This window comes from Gigantopelta aegis, chromosome 6 (assembly GCF_016097555.1).
Source record: "Gigantopelta aegis isolate Gae_Host chromosome 6, Gae_host_genome, whole genome shotgun sequence".
NCBI lineage: Eukaryota > Metazoa > Mollusca > Gastropoda > Neomphalida > Peltospiridae > Gigantopelta > Gigantopelta aegis.
This window is the reverse complement of record NC_054704.1, coordinates 77,788,748-77,811,064: the sequence shown is the minus strand read 5'-3', so window position 1 is coordinate 77,811,064 and position 22,317 is coordinate 77,788,748. Positions and strand designations below refer to the sequence as shown.

Sequence of the window (22,317 nt, the reverse complement as noted above, 5' to 3'; positions counted from 1 at the left end):
ATGTATATGTGTGTGTGTGTGTGTGTGTGTGTATATATATATATATATATATATATATATATATATATATATATATATATATATATATATATATATATATATATATATATATATACATACATACATGGTATATGAAATATCTTACATTTCAGTGCAATCATAGTATGTGATATTTTTCAGATCAGAGAGAGAGAGAGAGAGAGAGAGAGAGAGAGAGAGAGAGAGAGAGAGAGAGAGAGAGAGAGAGAGAGAGAGGTCGCAAGTGGGATTAGCCTACACACGATTATGCTCTAGTTTCCTAACGTTTAGATCATGTCTTATTATATATGCACGACCCCACAGACAGGATAGCACATACCACGACCTTTGATATACCGGTCGGGGTGCACTGGCAAGAACGAGAAATTGTTCAATGGGCCCACCGACAGGGATCGATCCCAAACCGACCGCGCATCAGGCGAGCGCTTTATCACTACAGCAGGCTACTTGTGTGTGATGTATCAACTCGTATTGTGCGGGACTCAAAATGTGGCGCGAAAACGCACCTGACTTTGACTTCCGGAATGTTTGGACTTCCTGGAATGCGAACCACTGGTATGCGGTACACCCCTGACATCCATACCGGTTCATAACTGTAGATAACATAATGAGGTCATGATCGCGAGTAAACGTGGGTCAATACTTAGCTGGTTTATATTGTTCTGTGTCAGGTTCGGGCTGGATTGGTGCAATGCAATAATAAGTCGATTGCATTACTAATAAACATGTACTTGTTACTGCAAAGAGAATCGTACCTGCACGATACAGTGTCATTCGGTCACCGTGACATGCGTTTCTTTCAAAGACCGGCGGGACATAGCCAGTGATAAAGTGCTCGCTTGACGCGCGGTCGGTGGACCCATTGGGCTATTTCTCGTACCAGTCAGTGTACCACGACTTGTATATCAACGGCAGTTCAATCTTGTCTGTGGGATGGTGCTCATAAAAGATGCCCTGCTACTAATTGAAAAAATATAGGGGGCTTTCTCTCTAAGACTCTGACAAATTACCATATATATATATATGTTTGCATGCAATAACAGATGCTTAATAAATCGATGTGCTTCTAACGGTGTTGTTAAACACAACAAACGTTAAATAACCATATGATAGGCAGTCCGCAGTTTTAAATGTACTCAAGTGTTGTTAAAAGTAATAAATATTTCATCCATTCATTCATTCATCCATTCATTCATTTCAATTTATTTTCGTGCTTATATCCAATTAAGGTTTAAGCACGCTGTCTTGGGCACACACCTCAGCTATCTGGGCTGTCTGTCCAGGACAGTGGGTTAGTTGTTAGTGAGAGAGAAGAAGGTGTAGTGGCCTTACATCTACCCATTGAGTCGTTAAAACTCGCTCTGTGTGGGAGCATGTACCGGGCTGCGAACCCAGTATCTACCAGCCTTATATTCGATGGCTTTACCACGAGATCACCGAGGCCGGTACTATTTCTTTCGTTATCGCCGCGCCATCGAGATAAGACAGTTCACAAAATGTCACGGACTCAGCATTCACATTCATGGTATGACTAGATTGAAAGCGAACTGTTTAATTACTGGTGACGCTGCGAGTTACAAAACCGACGTGCAGTAAACAACAGCTGTCTTAATGGGCCAATGTTTCCGATTAGCCGTTGCGTACTGTTGATATTATACAGAACTTGAGACTGGCGTGACGTCAGCACTGTCGATTGATTATTTCACATTGCGTGCGCACTGATTACACAGATTCACAAACAAGACGAAATACAATGTGGAAAACATGAGAAATTTGTTTACATATACCGAACCGACAAGCTCAAGAGATCTCGAATTCGAGATAAACAATAGTTGTTGATGAAAATATGCCATATGATAATTTTCGACCTGGAGATATCCTGGGTATTCGAGATTACAGAGGTCGAGATAACGCTTGACTGTGAGTTATCCCTCCCCCCCTCCCCCGCCTCCACACACACACCATCAATGAGAAAATGGATAGTAAATGACCCCTTTCTCACCGTTATTGCCTCTCCTCCCGCCCTTTCCCTCTTCATGTCTTTTTCTTTCACTTTCTCACTCTTCCTTTCTCTCTCACACACACGCTCTCTCTGTTTTACTTTCACTTTCCTTCTCCGTCAGTATCTCATAAACACACACAAACAGGGGCGTACAAACCTAGTGGTACAGCGCTCGCTCGATGCGCGGTCGGTATGAGATCGATCCCCGTCAGTGGCCCCATTGCGCTATTTCTCGTTCCAGCCAGTGCACCACAACTGGTATATTAAAGGCCGTGGTATATACTACCCTGTATGTGGGATGGTGCATATAAAAGATCCCTTGCTGCTAATCGCAAAGAGTAGCCCATGAAGTGGCGATAGAGGGTTTCCTCTCTAAATATCTGTATGGTCCTTAACCACATGTCTGACGTCATATAACCGTAAATAAAATGTGTTGAGTGCGTCGTTAAATAAAACATTTCTTTCTTTTACACACAGACACTTTCTCTTTCACTTTTTCTGTCTCTCTCTCTCTCTTTCACTCGCTCTCTCATCTCTGTCTTTCTTTAACTCCATCTCTCTCACACCCTCTGTCACCCCCTCTGTCTATGTCGCCCCCTCTCCCTCTGTTTATGTCTCTCCCTGTATCTATGTTATATATCACTCTGCATCTCTCGCTATTTCTTCCTTATTGACCATAGATAACCATGCTTGTCATTCCATTCATATACACAGTCCACAGTCTACAGTCCACAGACTACAGTCCACAGTCGCAGTGCATTTATTATTATAACATGGGCGGGATTTAGCTCAGTCGGTTGAGTGTTCGCTTGAGATGCTTGCGTCACAGGATCGAACCACCTTAGTAGATCCATTCAACTGATTGGGGTTTTTTTTCTTCTAGTTCCATCCAGTGCACCACAACTGGTCAAAGGCCGTGGTATGTGCTTTCCTGACTGGGGGAAAGTGTATATTAAAGATCCCTTGCTGCATGAGAAAAAATGTAGCGGGTTTCGTCTGATGACTACATGTCAGAATTATCAAATGTCAGTCTAATTAAAATTAGCTCCACCATTACATGTGGATCTAAAGACAGCCTGTTGGAGCTCATGTCCACCAATCAAAACCTTACTTGCAGAATCCTGCCAGTGATTTAAAACTAACAACACTGTCCAGGTAACATTTCGTCTGTAAATAATAATTTAAATATTGACCAATCACACTTCGCCTTTTATAACGTTATTTGGGAGCATACAAATTCTAAAAATATCGGGCGAGTGATTTTAGTGGCCGCAGTACAGCGAACCATACCAATACGTACGGGGTGGGTTATCAGTCTTCAATTTTACATTAAAAATTATTTATTTATTTATAAAATTTAAAAAAACTAAATCAGTCTTCAGTTTTACATTACAAATTATTTATTTTATAAAATAAAACATGTTTTAAGGCATTCGTAATTCACACGAAACATGTCGTATACCCTCAGGATAATTCGGAATGTTTTCAAATTATTTTTAAATCACTGGCAGGATTCTGCAAGTAAGGTTTTGATTGGTGGACATGAGCTCCAACAGGCTGTCTAAGAGGAAACCGCTATACTTTTCCTTGGAGGTACCAGACGTCAACACTGGTTGAGACAGGAAAACCCCCAACAATCCGAGCTTGGGTTCACCGAAGGGATTAAATCCTTCGCATCAAACACTTCGGGGGGGGGGGGGGGGGGGGGGGGGGGGGGGGGCGTAGCCCAGTGGTAAAGCGTTCGCTTGATGAGCTGTCGGTCTAGCATCGATCCCCGTCGGTGGACCCATTGGGCTATTTCCTTTGCTGCTAATCGAAAAGAATAGCCCATGTACTGGCGACAGCGGGTTTCTTCTCTCAATATCTGTGTGGTTCTTAACCATATGTCTGACTCCATATAACCGTAAATAAAATGTGTTGAGTGCGTCGTTAAATAAAACATTTCTTTTTTTTAATATAAACAGACAGTAACTGTCAGACGAATAGCTTCTTTTTTTTCCTTTTTTTTTACTATTTCAGTGCTTCAAAAGAACACTAAAACGGGATAGATCCAGTCCTCTTGAAATCGATCCAGCCAGTACACCACGACTGGTATATCATATAACCGTAACTAAAGTGTGTTGAGTGCGTCGTTAAATAAAACATTTCCTTCCTTCCAAACACTTCAGCTGAACGCTCGACACGTAACACTTGATCTTTTCAAGCATTTTCACCACAACATTTTTGTGCGAGTTGCGTGTTTAGTATACACGAACCATTCATTCAGATTGTGTTACCGCCCTTATTGCTATGAATAATTTCCACAATAAAGATACTTTTGATACTAGAGGAAGCTGGAGAATATATAGTGAAAAACCTTTTAACCTGGGACATTTTATATGCTGCTGACTTGAAGCCACTCCCAATAAAAACCATACACAGTATTAAGCCACTTAAAAAAAACAAATCTAAGCTAATTGACCCTAATCAGTAAACTGGACCAGTTACATTCCAGCCACAAGAAGCCACTCTACAAACCCACCATAATCAATAAGTTTTAATATGTCACCGCCCTTGCATAGGCTACCATGAAACCACAGTACTTTGCAAACCCATTCATTTTGTTATATAAAAGTTGTGACTTCATGTAATGATCAAATGTACAAAAAGTGTACATAGGGAGGGGTAATAAAACATTCCTTGATTTTGAAAAATAAATACTTTATGGATGGCCCCCAATTAGTAGTCTGAAAGACCTACTACCCATTTCACAGTGACAAGATGGCGCACGTCTCTCAACAAACGTAATCAATGTCCATGTTGTACAACATTAGCAAAGAGGTGTGCGCACCCCTACTTTTGAGTTACACTAAACATACCCTTTTTGACAGACACTAAATACCCTTTTTTAACAGAAACTATGCAAACTTTGTGGTGAATTTGACCAAATATGACATGACATCTAGTAGTTAGAATATTTCGTCCCCCATTTTCAAGTTTATAGATTTATAGTGGTGACCTTTGGTGACCTCAAATGACCTTGACATTCATCAGAAAAAATGGAACCATATTTTTCCTGAATCTGTATACAATAGTGATTATAAATATTTTGGCTACATATGCCCCTACATTTAAGTATCTCACACTTAAAAGGTTTCATGAGTCTAAAGGTGGTGATATCTCAGCTACCGTTGCAGACGAAATGCTGATAAGGTTCTACTTTTCTGTGAATGGACCTATTCTTTGATGACGAAAACAACTGCTGGTACTGCTTCCTGGTCTTTGTTTTAATTCTTGGTCAGTAAGTATGATGGAATGAATTTTGATTTGTTACCTTTTAACTGACCTAGGGGTGTACTGCTGGGTTCAGCTGTTAATAATACTGTTTGATAACTCTAACAGTAAGGCTCTGCCTTATTGTGACCCCAGTGGTCTAGTTCACAGGGATCTACCCAAAATGGTTGTTGCTAGACATCTGTACTGAGAAGTGACCCATGTTTCAAGCTTCATGCTATCAGGATTCGTTTGTAGGAAATTCGTCTTCAGAGCAAGGTTTGGGGCTAGGTACCTGGCATAGTTAATCTTATCATACGCAAAACACAATGAGATCATAGTTCTTATGGCATTAAGGTGCACATTCCAGTTCCCTACACGAAAAGCACACACAAGGCCAAATACATGCATTACATCCTCTAGCATGTGCATGTAAGACATCCAGTATGTGGATAGCTCTCCATTGTTATGAATTAGGTGTTCTATGAAATCTATCCACGTTGTTATCAGCTCACCTAAGAGTGAACTTTACAAGACACTATTGAATTTCTGTTCAAATCGGTGACCATGCTAAGAATGATGATCAAATCCCTGCTGCCGTAAACATTGTCATTCACCCACATTGTAAATTCCCCTTACAGTACTAATTTCGTAATGGTTTCTTAGACATACTTATGTACCCTGACAGCATGATAGCAGTGTTTACAAGCATGAACCCCAGTGACGGACACCTTAGAATAATGTTTAAAATGTGCTAAATTAGTTCAGCAGCTTTTACAAAAAGCGTTTGATTCATAACTACCATACGTTTTTAACAAGTAGTTTCTTCCCGATTAGTTCTGACTGCTTGAAGATTTCAAACACTGTGGTTAACTGTTGTGGCTCGTGCAGTGAAAAGTGCAGATACCCAGCATCTTCTGAGCTTGGCATTTGGTTAATGTTTAAGTCTGATCCACCTTGGGATTCGCCGATCCTCTGGACATGTTTGCCCTGCAAGTATCCACATCAGGTTCTTTTTACAGGCAACTTTCTGGATTACGGTTCTCTCTGGTAAGATGAAGCCATGGGTTCATACGTGCATCGGCTACATAGATGTCCAACATATATGCACACAAATATACCCATACATACACATATAGATTAAAAAAAAACCCCACAATGATCACACACACACACACACACACACACACACACACACACACACACACACACACCATATATACTTAAAGCCCCCCCCCCCCCCACATACACACACCATATACACCATATACATTGTATACATAAAGCATACACACACACATACACACACACATACACACACACACCACATATACATAAAGCACACAAAAACACATACACACCATATATACATAAAGCACACAAAAACACATACACACCATATATACATAAAGCATACAAACACACATACATACACACACATACACCATATAAACATAAAACACACACACACACACACACACACACTCGTGTCGTACTTAACAGTTTCCAATCATTAATTCGATTGGTTAGTAACTGATTTTCATTCACAACTAACGTCTCATCCACGTAAGTACCGCAGCTATCTGGACTATCTGTCCAGGACAGTGGGTTAGTTGTTAATGGTCAGTGAAAGAGAAGAAGGTGTAGTGGTACTTACACCTACCCAATGAGTCGTTAAAACTCGCTCTGGGTAGGAGCCAGTACCTACCAGTTTTATTTATGTCCGATGACTTAACCACGACGCCACCGAGGCCGGTGTATTACTTAAACGAAATGCGGCGATTTATTGAGGTTATAGCACAGCCCTTCCTAATAGCTTCACAATGCTGATTATGGTCTTACTACATAGATGTCATCTGCCATTGAAACCCATGTTAAACTGCCCAACTTCAAGCGAAGATTGCCCATAGAACGGGTTCTCGTTGGCACTAACAACATACACCATTGCGCACATAAATTATATAAGCATTTATATTCACTCCAAAATTGTGAACATTTCCGTCTCAGTTTTTTGCTATATGACCGCATCTGGCTGTAGTACCGGTCCAAACAGGTGGTTCATTAACCGATTCACTCCGGCTGTCACTTGCGCTATATACCCATATCCCAAAAGGTCGATGCGCAATATTACAAAATAACATGGGCAAAATACAGCCAGAAGGCTTACCATTAAACATACATATTGTTTTAATTCTTCACCATTTCCTAGAGGTGAATATGTGAACCATAGCATGTGCCACAATTAGGAATTATAGTGGACCGTGATGAATGAACTCTCACCCTGAAGTGATCTGTGTAGTGATACCTGAGCGATACGCCGGAAGCATTCCTAAAAAAAAAGATCGAGATGTAATCCTTGGGTGTGGGCAATTCGCGCTCTTTGATCTGTAGACTAAACCCTTGTCAGAAGAAGCGGGATTTAGCTTAGTCGGTAGAACACGAGAAATTGGATGCCTAGAACAGCGTGCTTGAACATTAAAATATTATAAGCACGATGATGAACTTTTAGAGAAGCCAATGTTATCCTTTCTTAATTCTGAATTTCCAAGGGCGGATCCTGGAAATATTTTGCGGGATGGGGAAACTAACGGGAAAAGGGCACATGGGCAAAATGCGTTAAAAATGCATCCCAATGGGGAAGAAACTATTAAAACATGAAAACATGTGGCACGAATATTTTTAAGCAACCCCTCGCCCCCTTGGACTAGCCTCTGATTTCTCAAACAATCCTACATAATCGTTTAGTTGTAGTAAATGCAAATATCTACCTGCTCGCCAACAAAAATGGGAGCCCGTACGCCTTTGAATATTATGGTACAATGCTACCTTGTGAAGAAGGTCCTCCTCGAATGTTCTGGACATTACCCCCGAGTCACTTCGAACTTTGACACAGCCGGATGTTACTAGTATTTGGTATAATGTCACCTTGTTCAGAAGGTCCTAAGATGTTCTGAACATTAACCCGGGTCACTAAAACTTTGAATGTTTACTGGCATTTGGTATAATGCTACCTTGTGCAACAGAAGGTCATAAGATGTTTTGGACACTGACCCGTATAATTTTGGCCAGCCGGATCTCTATCTGGTATGGAGCTACCTTGTCCAGAAGGTTTTTAAGATGATCGGGACGTTGGCCCGGAAGCTTGTCAAGACAGCGCTGTAACTCCCACCAGCTGTTATCATGCACATCCGATACCTTGTAAGAATGCGCATTGACTTCGTAGATGCATTTGTAGAATGGTGGATTTACCGTTATTCCGTTTTGGTTACCAAGGATATACAACTCTCAGTGTAATGTTTAAACGTTTTCCAGAAACAGGTGTACTGACAGTTCATTCACTGCATCTCTCCGGATGCACTTTTAAAGGGACTACGCTATTGTAACATGTTGACATCATACTGAACCTTGTTGATGACTAAAACGACATTAAATATATATATATATATGTTGTTGTTTAGAATATCAGTGTCTATATAAAAAAGATGTTTGTTGTCATCCTACTGTTTGTGAGATTTTACCTTCCAATACGTCCGTACGTACGAAGAAATAAACATGTATGTTGCGATGTGAAATGAAAAATGGCTGGTACGTCCAAACATTAGCACACGACCGCAAGCACATTGGATATAAAAAAAGAATGTTTTTTAAGAAAATGTATTTAACGAATAGTTTTAATTTCCTAAAATACCCTTTTGGTCAGAAACATCGTACAATGGCTACAATCTCAGGACAGTTCCTTTAACTACGTACTGGTTGTGTGACCATTAATACCAAAGAAACCGAACAAAAATAATATTGAAGAAATAGTTTATTGCATAAAGTATTAAGCATTATAACAATACACAAATACAAGAAAAGATACATGTTATCAACGGTCAATTACTTACTAAGCACATGAATGTATACAATTGCGCAGAACAGATAACACACGCAGTTATGGGAAAATATAAACATCTGGTTAAATGTAATGCATTAGAATTGTCACAAGACCTACATATTAATAAAACTTGTGGATATTTGGCCACTAAATAAATAAATAAAATAATGGGCCTGTTCGGTTGCAGTGTTCTGAATTGTCTAAAATATAATTACAAAAATACATTGTGATCCAACTTCTGACGTGTTGCGAGTGCGTCGTTAAATAAAACATTTCCTTCATTCCTTCCTTCCTGACGTGTTGCAGACATCCATTTTCAGAAATGTTTATTTAATATAATAGAGTCACATTTAGTAAATGTATTTTATTTATTATGTAAATTCATATATTGGTTGTGTCGAAAAATATGTCAAATTAGCTTAATTTTTTTCTTAAAAAGGTGTTCATCAGTTTTTATTTTACCATCAATATCCCGAATCCATCTTTCTGTACTAAAGTGCTATATTGTTTTACCTTGCGCTTATAAATGAACATAGTTTGATGAACATATTAGTAATTTAAATAATTTTCAAATTAGAATTGATTCAGTTATTTGTTTTGGGTTTTTTTTTATCACCCGGAATGTTTCATTAAGTAACAAAAACTCTCAGTACCTTTTCCCGTTTTAGTGTTCATTTGAACCTCTGAAATAGTAATAAAAATAGCTATTTGTTTAACAGTTACTGTCTGTTTATATATATATATATATATATATATATATATATATATATATATATATATATATATATATATATATATATATATATATATATATATATATAAATGTTTTATTTAACGACGCACTCAACACATTTTATTTACGGTTATATGGCGTCATACATATGGTTAAGAACCACACAGATGTTGAGAGAGGAAACCCTCTGTCGCCACTTCATGGGCTACTCTTTTCGATTAGCAGCAAGGGATCTTTTATATGCACAATCCCACAGACAGGGTAGTACATACTACGGCCTTTGATATACCAGTCGTGGTGCACTGGCTGGAACGAGTAATAGTGCAGTGGGCCCACTCACGGGGATCGATCCCACACTGACCGCGCACCGTACCACTGGTCTACGTCCCGCCCCTTGTCTGTTTATAAATATTGAATGAACTTTAGAACTGAATGTTTATGTCCACCGAAAGTGGTCTCCTTATTTATCAATCGAAGTTTAGCAAAGAGTATTTTAATCCCATACCTGGGAGTAAGGGTATTTAAAACATGGGAACTTTGAATGTTTCACAGTCTTTAATATTGGAAAGTCCCTTATAATTCTGGAGATTGTTTTCGTTTTAGCGGTTATTCCCCTTGATCTGTATTTCAAAATGTTTTCCCGTTTTTCTTTGATATCATACCGTAGGTACTATATATAAAACGAAAAGAAAAGTGTCTATAATAACCTTTATTATCAATATTACTATCATATAGTATTAAGATAATGTCCCCGACCCCTCCCCTCACCACAAAACTTAGTGAACAATTTTCTCTGTCAACCAGTTCGTTCTCCATTTTCTACAAAACATGACCGGTCATGACCGGTTGATCGACTATGTGGCTGGGAAATCCAGCCAATGAGATAGCTCGTTCCAGGAAAACCCGGTAACACAAAGACGTTTTCCGATAAGTCACGTTGAGTGCGGAAATCTGGTCAGTACGAATAGTATCGAGCTAGCGAGAGAACGTATCAAACATGTCTCCACATATCTGTGACGAACTGAACTCTGTGCAGGATACTCTGTTTAAAATACCCACCACTGAGGCGAAACCAGCAACCGAGACACTGCATGAAAAGTAAGTACCATATTTTGAATTTGTATTTTAGAATTCAATATAAGAAATAGCGATTTTTAAAATTCTGTTCAGTAAATTTTGTGTTTAATGTGTACTTATTCTTTTTTAAAAATTAAAATGTGCAAGAAGCGAGTTTTAAAATTCAGTTCATATTTCGAAGTTAAAATGTTTAAATGGTGACTTAAAATTCAGTATGATATAAATGTGTTTGCAATTTGTATATTGAAATTAACTCTTGGAATAGAAAGGTGGGTTTTTTTTAGTATAGCCGTAACAGTTGTTGAAACTTAGTAGTAAAGGAGTGAACAAAATCCCTAAATATATATATACACTGACATTGTGTTATGGAAGCCTAAACAGTTAATACTAGTGAATGTAGAATGATTAGTACTATTGCTAGTGCATAATACGCATATTTCATCGAAAACATAGTTTTACGTACTGAATTAGCCAATAATAAAAACAGATCCCACGCAATATACTAGCAGTCAAGTTAAAACCTTGCGTGGCTTTTGTCCCCATCGTAAAGGTAGCTAGGGTCAACAAAATAGCCCATACGTTGGCGACAGCGACGTGGTTAAGCTCGACAGCTGTGCGACTGTCGACGTTTGCCTCGGAACAGCTGGTGTACAGAGAAAGCGGCTAAGGGAACCAGTCAGCCGTGCCCGGTTAACAAACTCGATCTCCAAGTCTTGCACCGAGTTAACTGTATGTCCTGGGCATCAAGGGGAAAATCGGCTGATATCGTTCTTTGTGACCCGTTTAGTGCTTAATAGCATATGTCCCAGGGCAGTTCGTACGTTATCCCCCCCCCCCCCCCCCCATTATAACGGATATCTTTATTTAAATTTTTAAAACGTAATCTCTCTCTCTCTCTCTCTCTCTCTCTCTCTCTCTCTCTCTCTTTTGTTTGTGTGTTTGAAAGAGCAACGGTATGTACCTCGAGAATCTATTTTTATGTAAGATGAAAAAGTCTTTAATTCTTTTTACATGCATAAATGCATTTCTAAACCTTGACGTGAACAAAAATCGAGGCGAGTGATAAATTGCTATTTAACATATTACCATATAAACCTAGTACATATTACCATATAAATTCACTTGTTAAGAGGAGCTGAAAATGACTCCTTGAACTAAAGGAGTCTCAGAAGAGTGGTGGTGAGCGAGCGTTATAGCTCTCCTTTAAAGGCGAGGACAGTGTCTGATCCTTACCAGTGTAAAAGTGAAATTATAAAAGTGTTTCTCTCAATCTTCTTTTGCAGATCTCAGAACACCATAGGCCACACCCTGCTGAAGGTGCTGCGCCAGGCCGTGTCGTCTGCTAGGGTCACTTGTGGAATCTTTGAAAGCACCAAACTGCTGAGCTGCAGCCCCGACAGCGTGATGCTGTGTGTGCTGCCCAACGCTGGCTCATCCAGTGACGTCACCGTGCACATCCAGCACACCCTGATGGAAGCTTTCTGCTGGGAGAACGATATCAAGATGTTGAAGGTATGTTCGACTTCTCATCTCCATATCGGTACAGATGTTCGGTTCCGGTCTCTATCATTAATATTAATTCTGGATAGACAGAGACAAAGAGGGAAAATTTTTGTATTTCTTTAAATAATAATAATAATAATAATAATAATAATAATACACGCACTACAACAAAGACTAAAGTTCCCGAAAGATAGAACCTGGATTAAAACAACACCACACCCAATAAATAAAGAGAAAAACAAAGAAGCAATGAAACTATTTCACCTCAATTGGTTACCCTTTTTCTCTCTCTTTTTTTTTTTTTTTTTTTTTTTTTTTTTTTTTTTTTTTGGTTTTCAACACCAAACCATTTTTTTTATATCACCAATTAACAATTGCTCAATAACAATTATCATAGACGTTGGATTGTACACGAAAGTCAAGTGTGACATTCCGCCGTTGGTCTTTGTCAACAAGCGTCGCACTGATGTGACTGGCAAAGTGGGGGAAACTCCCTAATGTCTAAGCTTTGAAGACAAACAAGTCTGTTAAATCTTGTTACACAACCGCCTCTGCTGTCCACACGAGTGCTGCAACAAATCCACAGAGGCGGATATTAATTTGCTTAACCCTCCTCCCTTCCCCCTTCCAACATACTTCCCAGAAGAACCACTTTCTGGAAACTCGGTGTATACTCGTGCGCTCTAATGGGATTTTGTCAGAAAGTCTTCCGTGTGTGCGTTTCTGTGGGCCGCGTTGTTTTATTTCCTCGTGTCTCGAACACAGAGGTCCAACGTCTGGCATTTCTCAAATACTTGCTCTAGATTTGGTTTTTATCTCCTCGATAAACAAGCGGTCGGTAAACAGCAAGTGCACTCGAGTTTGCCGAACAGTCCGCCTGTGTTTGTTGCTCCAACGGGGAACCGCCCTGTTTAAACCCTGTGATATAAATAAAACTTAAACCGATACACTTGTATTGTGTTTAAATTATTGTTTTAACATACTTACCGAGGGGAGGGGGGAGGGTGAAGGGGCAACACCATCCCCTTGTTATTTTATACTAGGGTAATGACACTACAATTTTAATTAATCTGTTTTTGCATTGTGTGTTTTGCAGGTTGATGAATCGAAGAAGCTTGCGAACGCGCTGGGCAGGTCCTGGTCTGATGACGTCAGTTGTGTCCTGTTAGAGGTGAGTGTCTGCAAAACACTTCCACGAAGCCCGTCATTCGTATTACATACAACCCGGAACCTAATTACCGAGCCCTCTTATTGGTCGGTGTAACAGTTTCCCATCCGCAGTGAATACTTGGAAATATTAAGTTACTTGTCAACATACATGTTTACGAATTAAGGGATAGAACGTGATTTTTTTTCCAAAGGGGTGGTGTGGAATATAAAGGGTAGCTAGCATGTATGTGCTAAGTGAAATCACGTTGTTGGAGAGCATTGGGGGGGGGGGGGGGGGGGGGGGGGGGGGGGGGGGGGGTGTCACCATAAATTATTATTTCATGATAATAGCTTTAGTTATTTTTAAATTGCGTTTGCTATAGCCCCATTGTGTTTGAATAAATTTATGGTTTTTGTTTGTTTGGGAGTTTTTTTTGTGAAGGGGGGGGGGGGGGTGTTACTTCCAACATCCATCTGATCACTTGTAAAACCACTTGCAATCGCATCCCTGAAATAGAAGATATTAATATTTAAATTAAATCATTCATAGAAATCGTATAATTTCAGAATAAATGAAAACATATTGACTAACACCCACAATGGATTGATTATACCTGGCATACTACTGAACGTAATTTAAGCAGCAAGGCAACATGCTCTGTCTCTCTCTCTCTCTCTCTCTCTCTCTCTCTCTCTCGTATTTCACTGAATAATTTGAAATTTTTAACATATGAATTATAAACATCTGTTTAACTGATCTCTCTTTTTTTGTCTTCCAGTTTCCTCTTAGTGGACTCAGCCCAGAAGATGAGCGAATTGCCGACTTCTACGACACCGCCATGTACAGTGGCATTTCGCCTAACCCGGTTGTAGAACTTCCGGATTGAAAGGATTGGTCGTGGTGGTAACCATGACGACGACGAACTTTCACAGAGTTCTGCTACACTGACTTGCTCTGCGGAGTCCTGGCGACGACGTACTGACCAAACACTCAGGAGCTCGCACCCGACAAGAAGCTTGTAAAGGTTTGTACACCATTTCATATTAGTGTTTCAAAACGATTCATTTTATGTTTCCTTGGAGACCATTTTCTACATTCTTGTGTCCATGGAAATGATATAATTTCATGTCATATAAGTGTATTTTTTTTTGGGATGAAACGGATGCTTACAAATAGAAAGTTAAAATATAGTCTTGTGTCCAACAATAACTTCTAGGCCTATAGCCTCGTCGATCAATAGGTTCGATGATATACAAAAAATTAGTTATATAACTTTAGAGATATTTACTTTAAACGTTATTCATTTAAACCTAGTATTATTTTGGCAATTCTTTTTTTAATCAACATTTTCATCTGATTATGATAGGAGTGAGTAAAATGCTAAACATTTAATGTTATCATTACGTAAGCCTCGTTTTACTTTTAAAAAACATGCATATCATAAAACGGCAATAATAAATTTGCTTATGATGTACTTTTTTGCTTTTTCAGAAAGACTTACGATGAAGCCCAGCGGTATTAGATTCAACCGTTCTGACATCCTTCTGAGGGCTTTAGCAGCTGTACAGTCTTCTGAGCATCAGCCGCTGTCCACTTACTAAAGATGTTTGCTTAATGCAAGGACATTTCTTATGGAAGAACATTGATTGTGCTATGCCATGCTCACTGGAGTTGTGTATTGTGTCAAGACTAAGCCACGATTACCGAAGATGCTTGCATAATGCATATAAACATAAACATTTCCCATGGAAGGACTTTTGCCACGCCGTACCAACTGATGCTGTTTACAATGTCAGGTCTGACATGCTCGCTGAAAATCCTTGAATAATGCATCATAAAAACATTTCCGATGGAAGGATATTTTCTATGTCAGTCACTGAAGCTGCTTGCTATGTCATGTCTACGCCGTGCTCACTCAAAGAATCTGATGACTGGTTGATGGTTGACGGTGAACACTTACAGTGGAAAGACATTTTGTTGTGTGAAATCTATGCCGACCTGACGGCAGCACTTAGCTCTATGAACACTTACTTGCCAGCTCGGTGCTTATAATGTGGACACTATTGCCATGGAGATGATTCAAATGTTTGTATTATTGTGAACGATGTTTTAAACAACAAATGTGTTGTTGTAATTTGTTAAATAAATATTCCTATTTAATTCACTCTGGGTGTGTTTTATCTTGGTTAATTAGATGAATTAGTAACGCATTTTAGTAAAAACAATATGTTGATACTGTAGATAATTACTCTTCTGGAAATGATCTCAAATGGCATGGGCGTAGGCTGGGGGGGTTCGGGGGGTTCGGACGAACCCCCCCGCTGAAGCAAATGGTCCGCTTTCAGAAGTAAAATATTACTATTTTTTTTTTTTTTTTTTTTTTAATTATTATTAAATTTTGTTTAACACAGTGCTGTATATGGCTCTATATTCATATAGGCGTCCATGCGTGCCCGTCGCTTGTTATTACATAGTTTTATTTTGTTATAAAATAATGTAGTACACCGAGCTCATGTTAAGCTTTCGAAATGTATGGTCATCAACAAGGATATGACGTCAGACGTTGACGAAAATATGATCCAAAGACATAGAAGCCTGGTGATTTCGAATTCCAAACGTAAGTACTTGCAAATGACACAGCCCAACTACATGTACCTATATGCACTAGTAGCGGCAGTATACTTATTTCAGTTGTTTTCCAGCCTAATTTTGTTTTGTTCAAAGGATAAGGAACATACACACTCGTTTTCAATATTTGATGCGCAAGCCAAAAATTAAAGCCGCATTATCGCCCAACCATACTATCCAAAGACATCTTATCTGCTCAGTGGTGTAGGAAGGTGATTTCCAAACTAAAGTAGGCCTACTTGCAACAGATATTCCCCCAACTATCAATATGCACTTAGACTAGTAGATATAGTATACTTATTTCAGTTGTTTTCCGGCCTAATAAATTGTTTTGTTCAAAGGATAAGGAACATACATGTAGCACTCTATTTTGAATATGTGACACGCAAGCCAAAATTAAAGTCGCATATCGCCTAACCATGTTATCCAAAGACAGTGCTCCACAACTAGTTAACGAAGGTCATGGTATGTGTTATCCTGTCTGTGGGATGTGCATACAAAAGAGCCCTTGCTGCTAATCGGAAAGAGTAGCCTATGTGTAAACATAATTATGGTCCTTGACCATATGTCCGACGCCATATAACCGTAAATAAAATGTGTTTAGTGTGTCATTAAATAAAACATCGGCAGTGTCGTACCGGATATACGTTTTTTTTCATTGGTTCGTATCGATAATTTGATGTAATTTTAGTAAGCGACGCCAGCTTCTCTGATAGCACAGTGCATTTTACTTCATAAACATGTTGGTAATAAATAAAATACCGCACTCGTTTCACTAGATATCATTAATTTTAGAAAACTCATGAACTTCCCAAAGTATCTGACCTCACTTTCGTTCGGTTAGATACCTTTGGGAACTTCATTCGTTTCGTAAAAATGATATCTAGGGAAAACCTGTTTAGTACTCTCTTGCTCACTCTCTTTTCCCCCATCTCCCTCTATCTCATGCATACGTGTCCACACACACACACACACACATACACACTTGACATTGACAACTTACCTTAAGCTTAAAATGTCCAGTACTCATGGCGACTGTCATTTTAGAGTAGGCCTACACGATAGGTTTTATTAGCGAACAAACAAGAGCTTTTTAAAATAATTTTTGTGGTCATATTTTACTGTAGGAAACATGCTAACAATGTAACTTTAAATAAAACAGTAGAGCTAGTGTTGTTGCCTAGTTAGGCCTCGCATTATTGATAATATATACTGTAGTTCAACTCGAACCTTTGATCGTTGTACTCCGTTTTGAATTACGTATGCAACTTTCTATTCCAATCCAATACAATGGAATAAATGAAAGTATAACTTAGTGTGGTTTTAAATTGTTTGCAGCAAACATTCGAGATGGGCAGGCCAGAGAAAAGAAAACAGGAACTGAAAATTGCATCCAAGAGATGTCAATCCCTGGATAAATTCTTTAACAATAAACGACCACGACCAAGAGAAGGGCAAACCAAACAGGCACCACGAGAAGAACGCCCGACTCCTGACGAAAAAAGTAATCCATCAGAATCGCCATCAGGGTCTGCTAGCGAAGGATACAAAGAAGAATCCCAAACCAAGACACCTACTGCAACAATTAACGATATTGGACATATCATTACTGCAACAATGTCAGTACTAGATATTAAAAAAGCAATTGAAGGACTCTCTGATGGAGAAAAATATACACTAATCAAACACCATAGCCAGCCGTCCGAAACATATACATTTCCTATAATATATGTTGGTGGCTGTAACCGCAGTTTTAAACTCAGCTGGTTGAAGGAATATCAATGGTTAGTTTATAGCCAAAAACTCGATGGTGCCTTTTGCATCATGTGTTCACTTTTCTGTATGAATCGAGAAGGGAAAGGGCAATTTGTCAATCGGCCATTTATAAATTGGCAAAAGAAGTCCGAAAAGTGCAAAAGCCACGAAAGCAACGAGTACCACCAAGAGGCAATGCAAATTGCAGACACGTTCATCAAAAGTATTGAAAATCCTAATGCCACTATTCCAATTTTGATGGAAAACAATAGGTCAAAGAACATTGACAAAAACCGAGAAATACTTCGATGCATTGCAGAAGCAATTGTGTATTGTGGCAAGCAAGGTATAGCATTACGTGGGAAGAACGAACACTTGGAGGATGAGAAAACAAACCCGGGAAATTTTCTCTCCTTGATCAAGGTACTGGCTAGGTATTGCTCAACCTTACATGAACATTTAATGGAGCCACAAATGAAATGTGTCACTTACTTGTCACCACAAACACAAAATGAGTTACTCGATGTTATAGGCAATCACATAATTCTCGGTGACCTTGTCCAAGAGATAAAGACAGCACAGTTCTATAGTATCATGGCGGATGAGGTGACATCTCATAACACTGAACAGCTGGCTCTGTGCGTCCGCTTCGTGGATTCAGATGAAAATATTAGGGAGGAGTTCATACAATTTTCAAAAGTGATTCGCACCACGGGTGAATATCTGGCCAATGAGATCATTCACATACTGGAAAACCTTGGTATACCATTGAAAGATATGCGTGGTCAAGGATATGATGGGGCGAGTAACATGTCATCTGGTCGAGTTGGCGTCCAGGCTAAAATCCGAGAGCATGCTCCATTAGCAACATATGTGCACTGTAGTGGCCATTGCTTAAATCTGGTTATAAGTCACGCCTGTAACATACCAGAAGTGCGTAACATGATCGACAAACTTAAGAACTGTTGCCTTTTTTCCGAAATAGCCCAAAGAGAAATGAACTTCTTGAGTTGATTACAGCGATTAAAGTCGAGAACCAAACAAGGAGAAAAACTTTAATTGATCTCTGTCGGACCCGATGGGCGGAGCGCCAAAATGCCTACCAACACTTTTACCAGTGCTATTTCTTTATTGTTGATGCCCTACAGGTGATCGGCTACAAGATGCATCTTGAAGAATACAATGGTCTACATGAAGGTTTTGCAGAATTGTATTGGGATTGGAAAACACAGACCCGCAGTGATGCGCAGCAGTTGCTCACTGGTATAACAAGTTTTGGCTTTATTATAGTTTTCCTCACAGTCTACCAATATCTCTCACATCTTTCTGGACTTACTGTTCAGCTCCAAAGCTCCTCTCTGGATATTATTCATGCATATAATGCCGTGAACGATATTAAAGATATCTACAAGAAAGAGCGCCATGACGTTGACAGTAATTTCGAATCTGTAATTTTCAAACAGGCAGAGAGAATGGCAGCAAAAGTGGGTGTTGAGCCCAATAAGCCAAGGGTCAGTGGGAGACAGATATACCGTGCCAATAATGCTGCAAGTAGTACTGTACTGGAACACTACAAACTGAACTTGGCAATTCCTTTCTTGGATCATGTGTGTGAAAATTTAAACTCTAAGTTTTCTGGACTGGCTAAAACTGCAATTTCACTGCTAGGACTAGTACCATCTATACTTTGTGAAAACAACATGTCGATTGACGAAATCCTACGTATGTACAACGAGGATCTCCCATCACCCGAGGTGACCGACCTAGAATTGAAACGTTGGAAAATGCGATATGAAAATGTGTCACCTGAGAGGAGACCTTCTACTCCAGCTGCTGCGTTGAAGGATTGTGATGGAACCCATTTTCCTAACATAAAAACTCTTCTCAGGATCGCATGTACTATTCCAGCAACCTCCTGTGAGTGCGAACGAAGTGCAAGTTCATTAAGGCGTTTACATTCATATGCGAGGGCAACGATGGGGCAAGAACGCCTGTCTGCATTGGCACTCTTGCACATTCATTACGATAAGGAGATTGATCTTGACCGTGTCGTGAACGTGTTTGTACAATGTCATCCAAGGCGTCTTGAACTCTCATCGATAATTAAACCATAAACCAGTTACGATCTAGTAAGTGGAATTTCTGTGGTTTGTTGTTCGTTTGTATTGTTTCTTTGGGTTTTTTAAAATATATAATTGTAATATATATATATATGTATACGTTGTGTGTGTGTATGTGTGTGTGTGTGTGTGTGTGTGTGTGTGTGTGTGTGTGTATGTGTGTGTGTGTGTGAACAAGGGTCCACTTGGTTCATATCCGAACCCCCCCATGACCAGGTCACGCTACGCCCCTGAATGGGCAGAGGAACAATTGTTCTTGCCTACTTACTAAACATACACAAAATATTATAAGTTGTAGAAGCATCACGAGGGGTATATGGCTTTTTATGTACCCTCTGTGTGTTCTTTTACCCCGAGCCGAAGGCGAGGGGGTAAAAGAACACACAGAGGGTACATAAAAAGCCATATACCCCGAGAGATGCTTCTACAACGAATTTATCTTGCCGACATGTTAAACCATATAGCCAAATAATCAAAATAACGCCAGACAATAATTGTTAACAATTTATTAACGGAGCCGTACCACGCGGACGCGAACGAAACCACTTGCCAGTGACGAAAAATAGTTCCATCGATAAACGAGTTTTTAACTTCAAATGTTTTAATACGAAATTGTCTGAAACAGATATTAATAAAAATTAAAAAAACCAAACTTTTTTTTATATCAGAAATGTATGTAGTAAAAAAAAATATATATTAAAAATGAAAAACAAAAAAACAACTGTTGCTAATCGCGCATTAATACAATAACACCACGACCGTAATTAGGTGGCCGAGTTCAACATTGCAGCTTTTAAAAGTATTGAAATAGTGTATTTTATAGTAAAAATAAAATTAATTATGTATACTTGATTGATTATCAATGTTATTTATAATCTAATTATTGCTTTAGCATTGACTGGGGCGGCTGGAAACTGTTGGAAATTACAGACGGGGTATAAGAGAATTTGGCTCCGCCCACAGGGGGATAAGGGATTTGTCCAACGGCAAACAACCAATGAGATTAAAGAATTTTACATGAAGGCGAGATAAAACGATTTATAAGCACGGAATAGGCTTACTCGTACTGGTGTTTTACAATATTAATGTAAAATACGGTACCGTAAATACTGTAATAGAAGTTTGCCTCGATTAGTGCGTCTCTGAGCGTCTAGATAATAACTAGAGACAAGCATTGAATATATGCCTTTCCAGGGGCGGATCCAGGAATTTTAGCAGGGGGGGGGGGTCCAGTCGAGCCTTTGAAGGGCCCCCTCTCGATAGGAAATTTTCATATTTGAAGATAGCTTTAGATGGATTTGAAGTATATTCCCGTTATCAAAATCCTTGTTGGTCACGAGCAGGGGGGGGGGGGTCCAGACCCCCTCGACCCCCCCTGGATCCGCGTCTGCTTTCTGCCATTGTAGCTTTGTCGTGTTAATCACCTCGTTACACTCGTCACTTCCGTTGCATGACGTCACAGGCTTAAATAACCACATGGCGAGAACATAATAAAAGGGGATTTTTTTTTTTTTTTTTAAACATTTTTTTTTTTATTTGTTGGGGTAAAAAGGTTTCCACGCGTACAAAAAAGTTTGGAAGTCTACATTAGAAGATGACCTTACATCAAGACTATGTTAGAAAGAATGGTGGAAGAGGTCGTATGGATCATCCCGGGCATCATTATAACATATAACTAAATATCTGTAACATACTCTACCGAACTAAGACTTTAGTTTTATAACATTTTAGATGACCAACCGGGGCGAATTAAGGATTTTGTATAAAGTGGAGGGGGAGGGGAGGAGTGGATGTTACAAAATTCCAAGAAGGGCAAGTTTGAGTTGACTGAAGGCAAATGAACCGAGCTCCCAAAGGGGACAAATGAGATTGTGGCAAAGAAAGAAAGAAATGTTTTATTTAACGTCGCACTCAGCACATTTTATTTAGGGTTATATGGTTAAGGACCACACAGATATTGAGGAAGGAAATCCGCTGTCGCCACTTCATGGGCTACTCTTTTCGATTAGCAGCAAGGGATCTTTTATATGCACTTTCCCAGAGACAGGGCAGTACATACCACGGCCTTTGATATACCAGTCGTGGTGCACTGACTGGAACGAGAAATAGCCCAATGAGTCCACCAACGGGGATCGATCCCAGACCGACCGCGCATCGAGCGAGCGCTTTACCACTGGGCTA

The 22,317-nt window shown here is 39.4% G+C and overlaps 1 protein-coding gene across 1 annotated transcript; it reads left to right on the top strand.

The window, feature by feature from the left end:
* Nucleotides 1-10,862: 10,862 nt before the first annotated feature.
* LOC121374894 (growth arrest and DNA damage-inducible protein GADD45 alpha-like) lies at nucleotides 10,863-15,793 on the top strand. Its single transcript, XM_041502017.1, has 5 exons — nucleotides 10,863-11,001; nucleotides 12,264-12,492; nucleotides 13,580-13,654; nucleotides 14,412-14,657; nucleotides 15,125-15,793. Exons 1-4 carry the CDS (start codon nucleotides 10,901-10,903, stop codon nucleotides 14,517-14,519), a joined length of 513 nt encoding a protein of 170 aa, XP_041357951.1. The 5' UTR covers nucleotides 10,863-10,900; the 3' UTR covers nucleotides 14,520-14,657; nucleotides 15,125-15,793.
* Nucleotides 15,794-22,317: the final 6,524 nt, after the last annotated feature.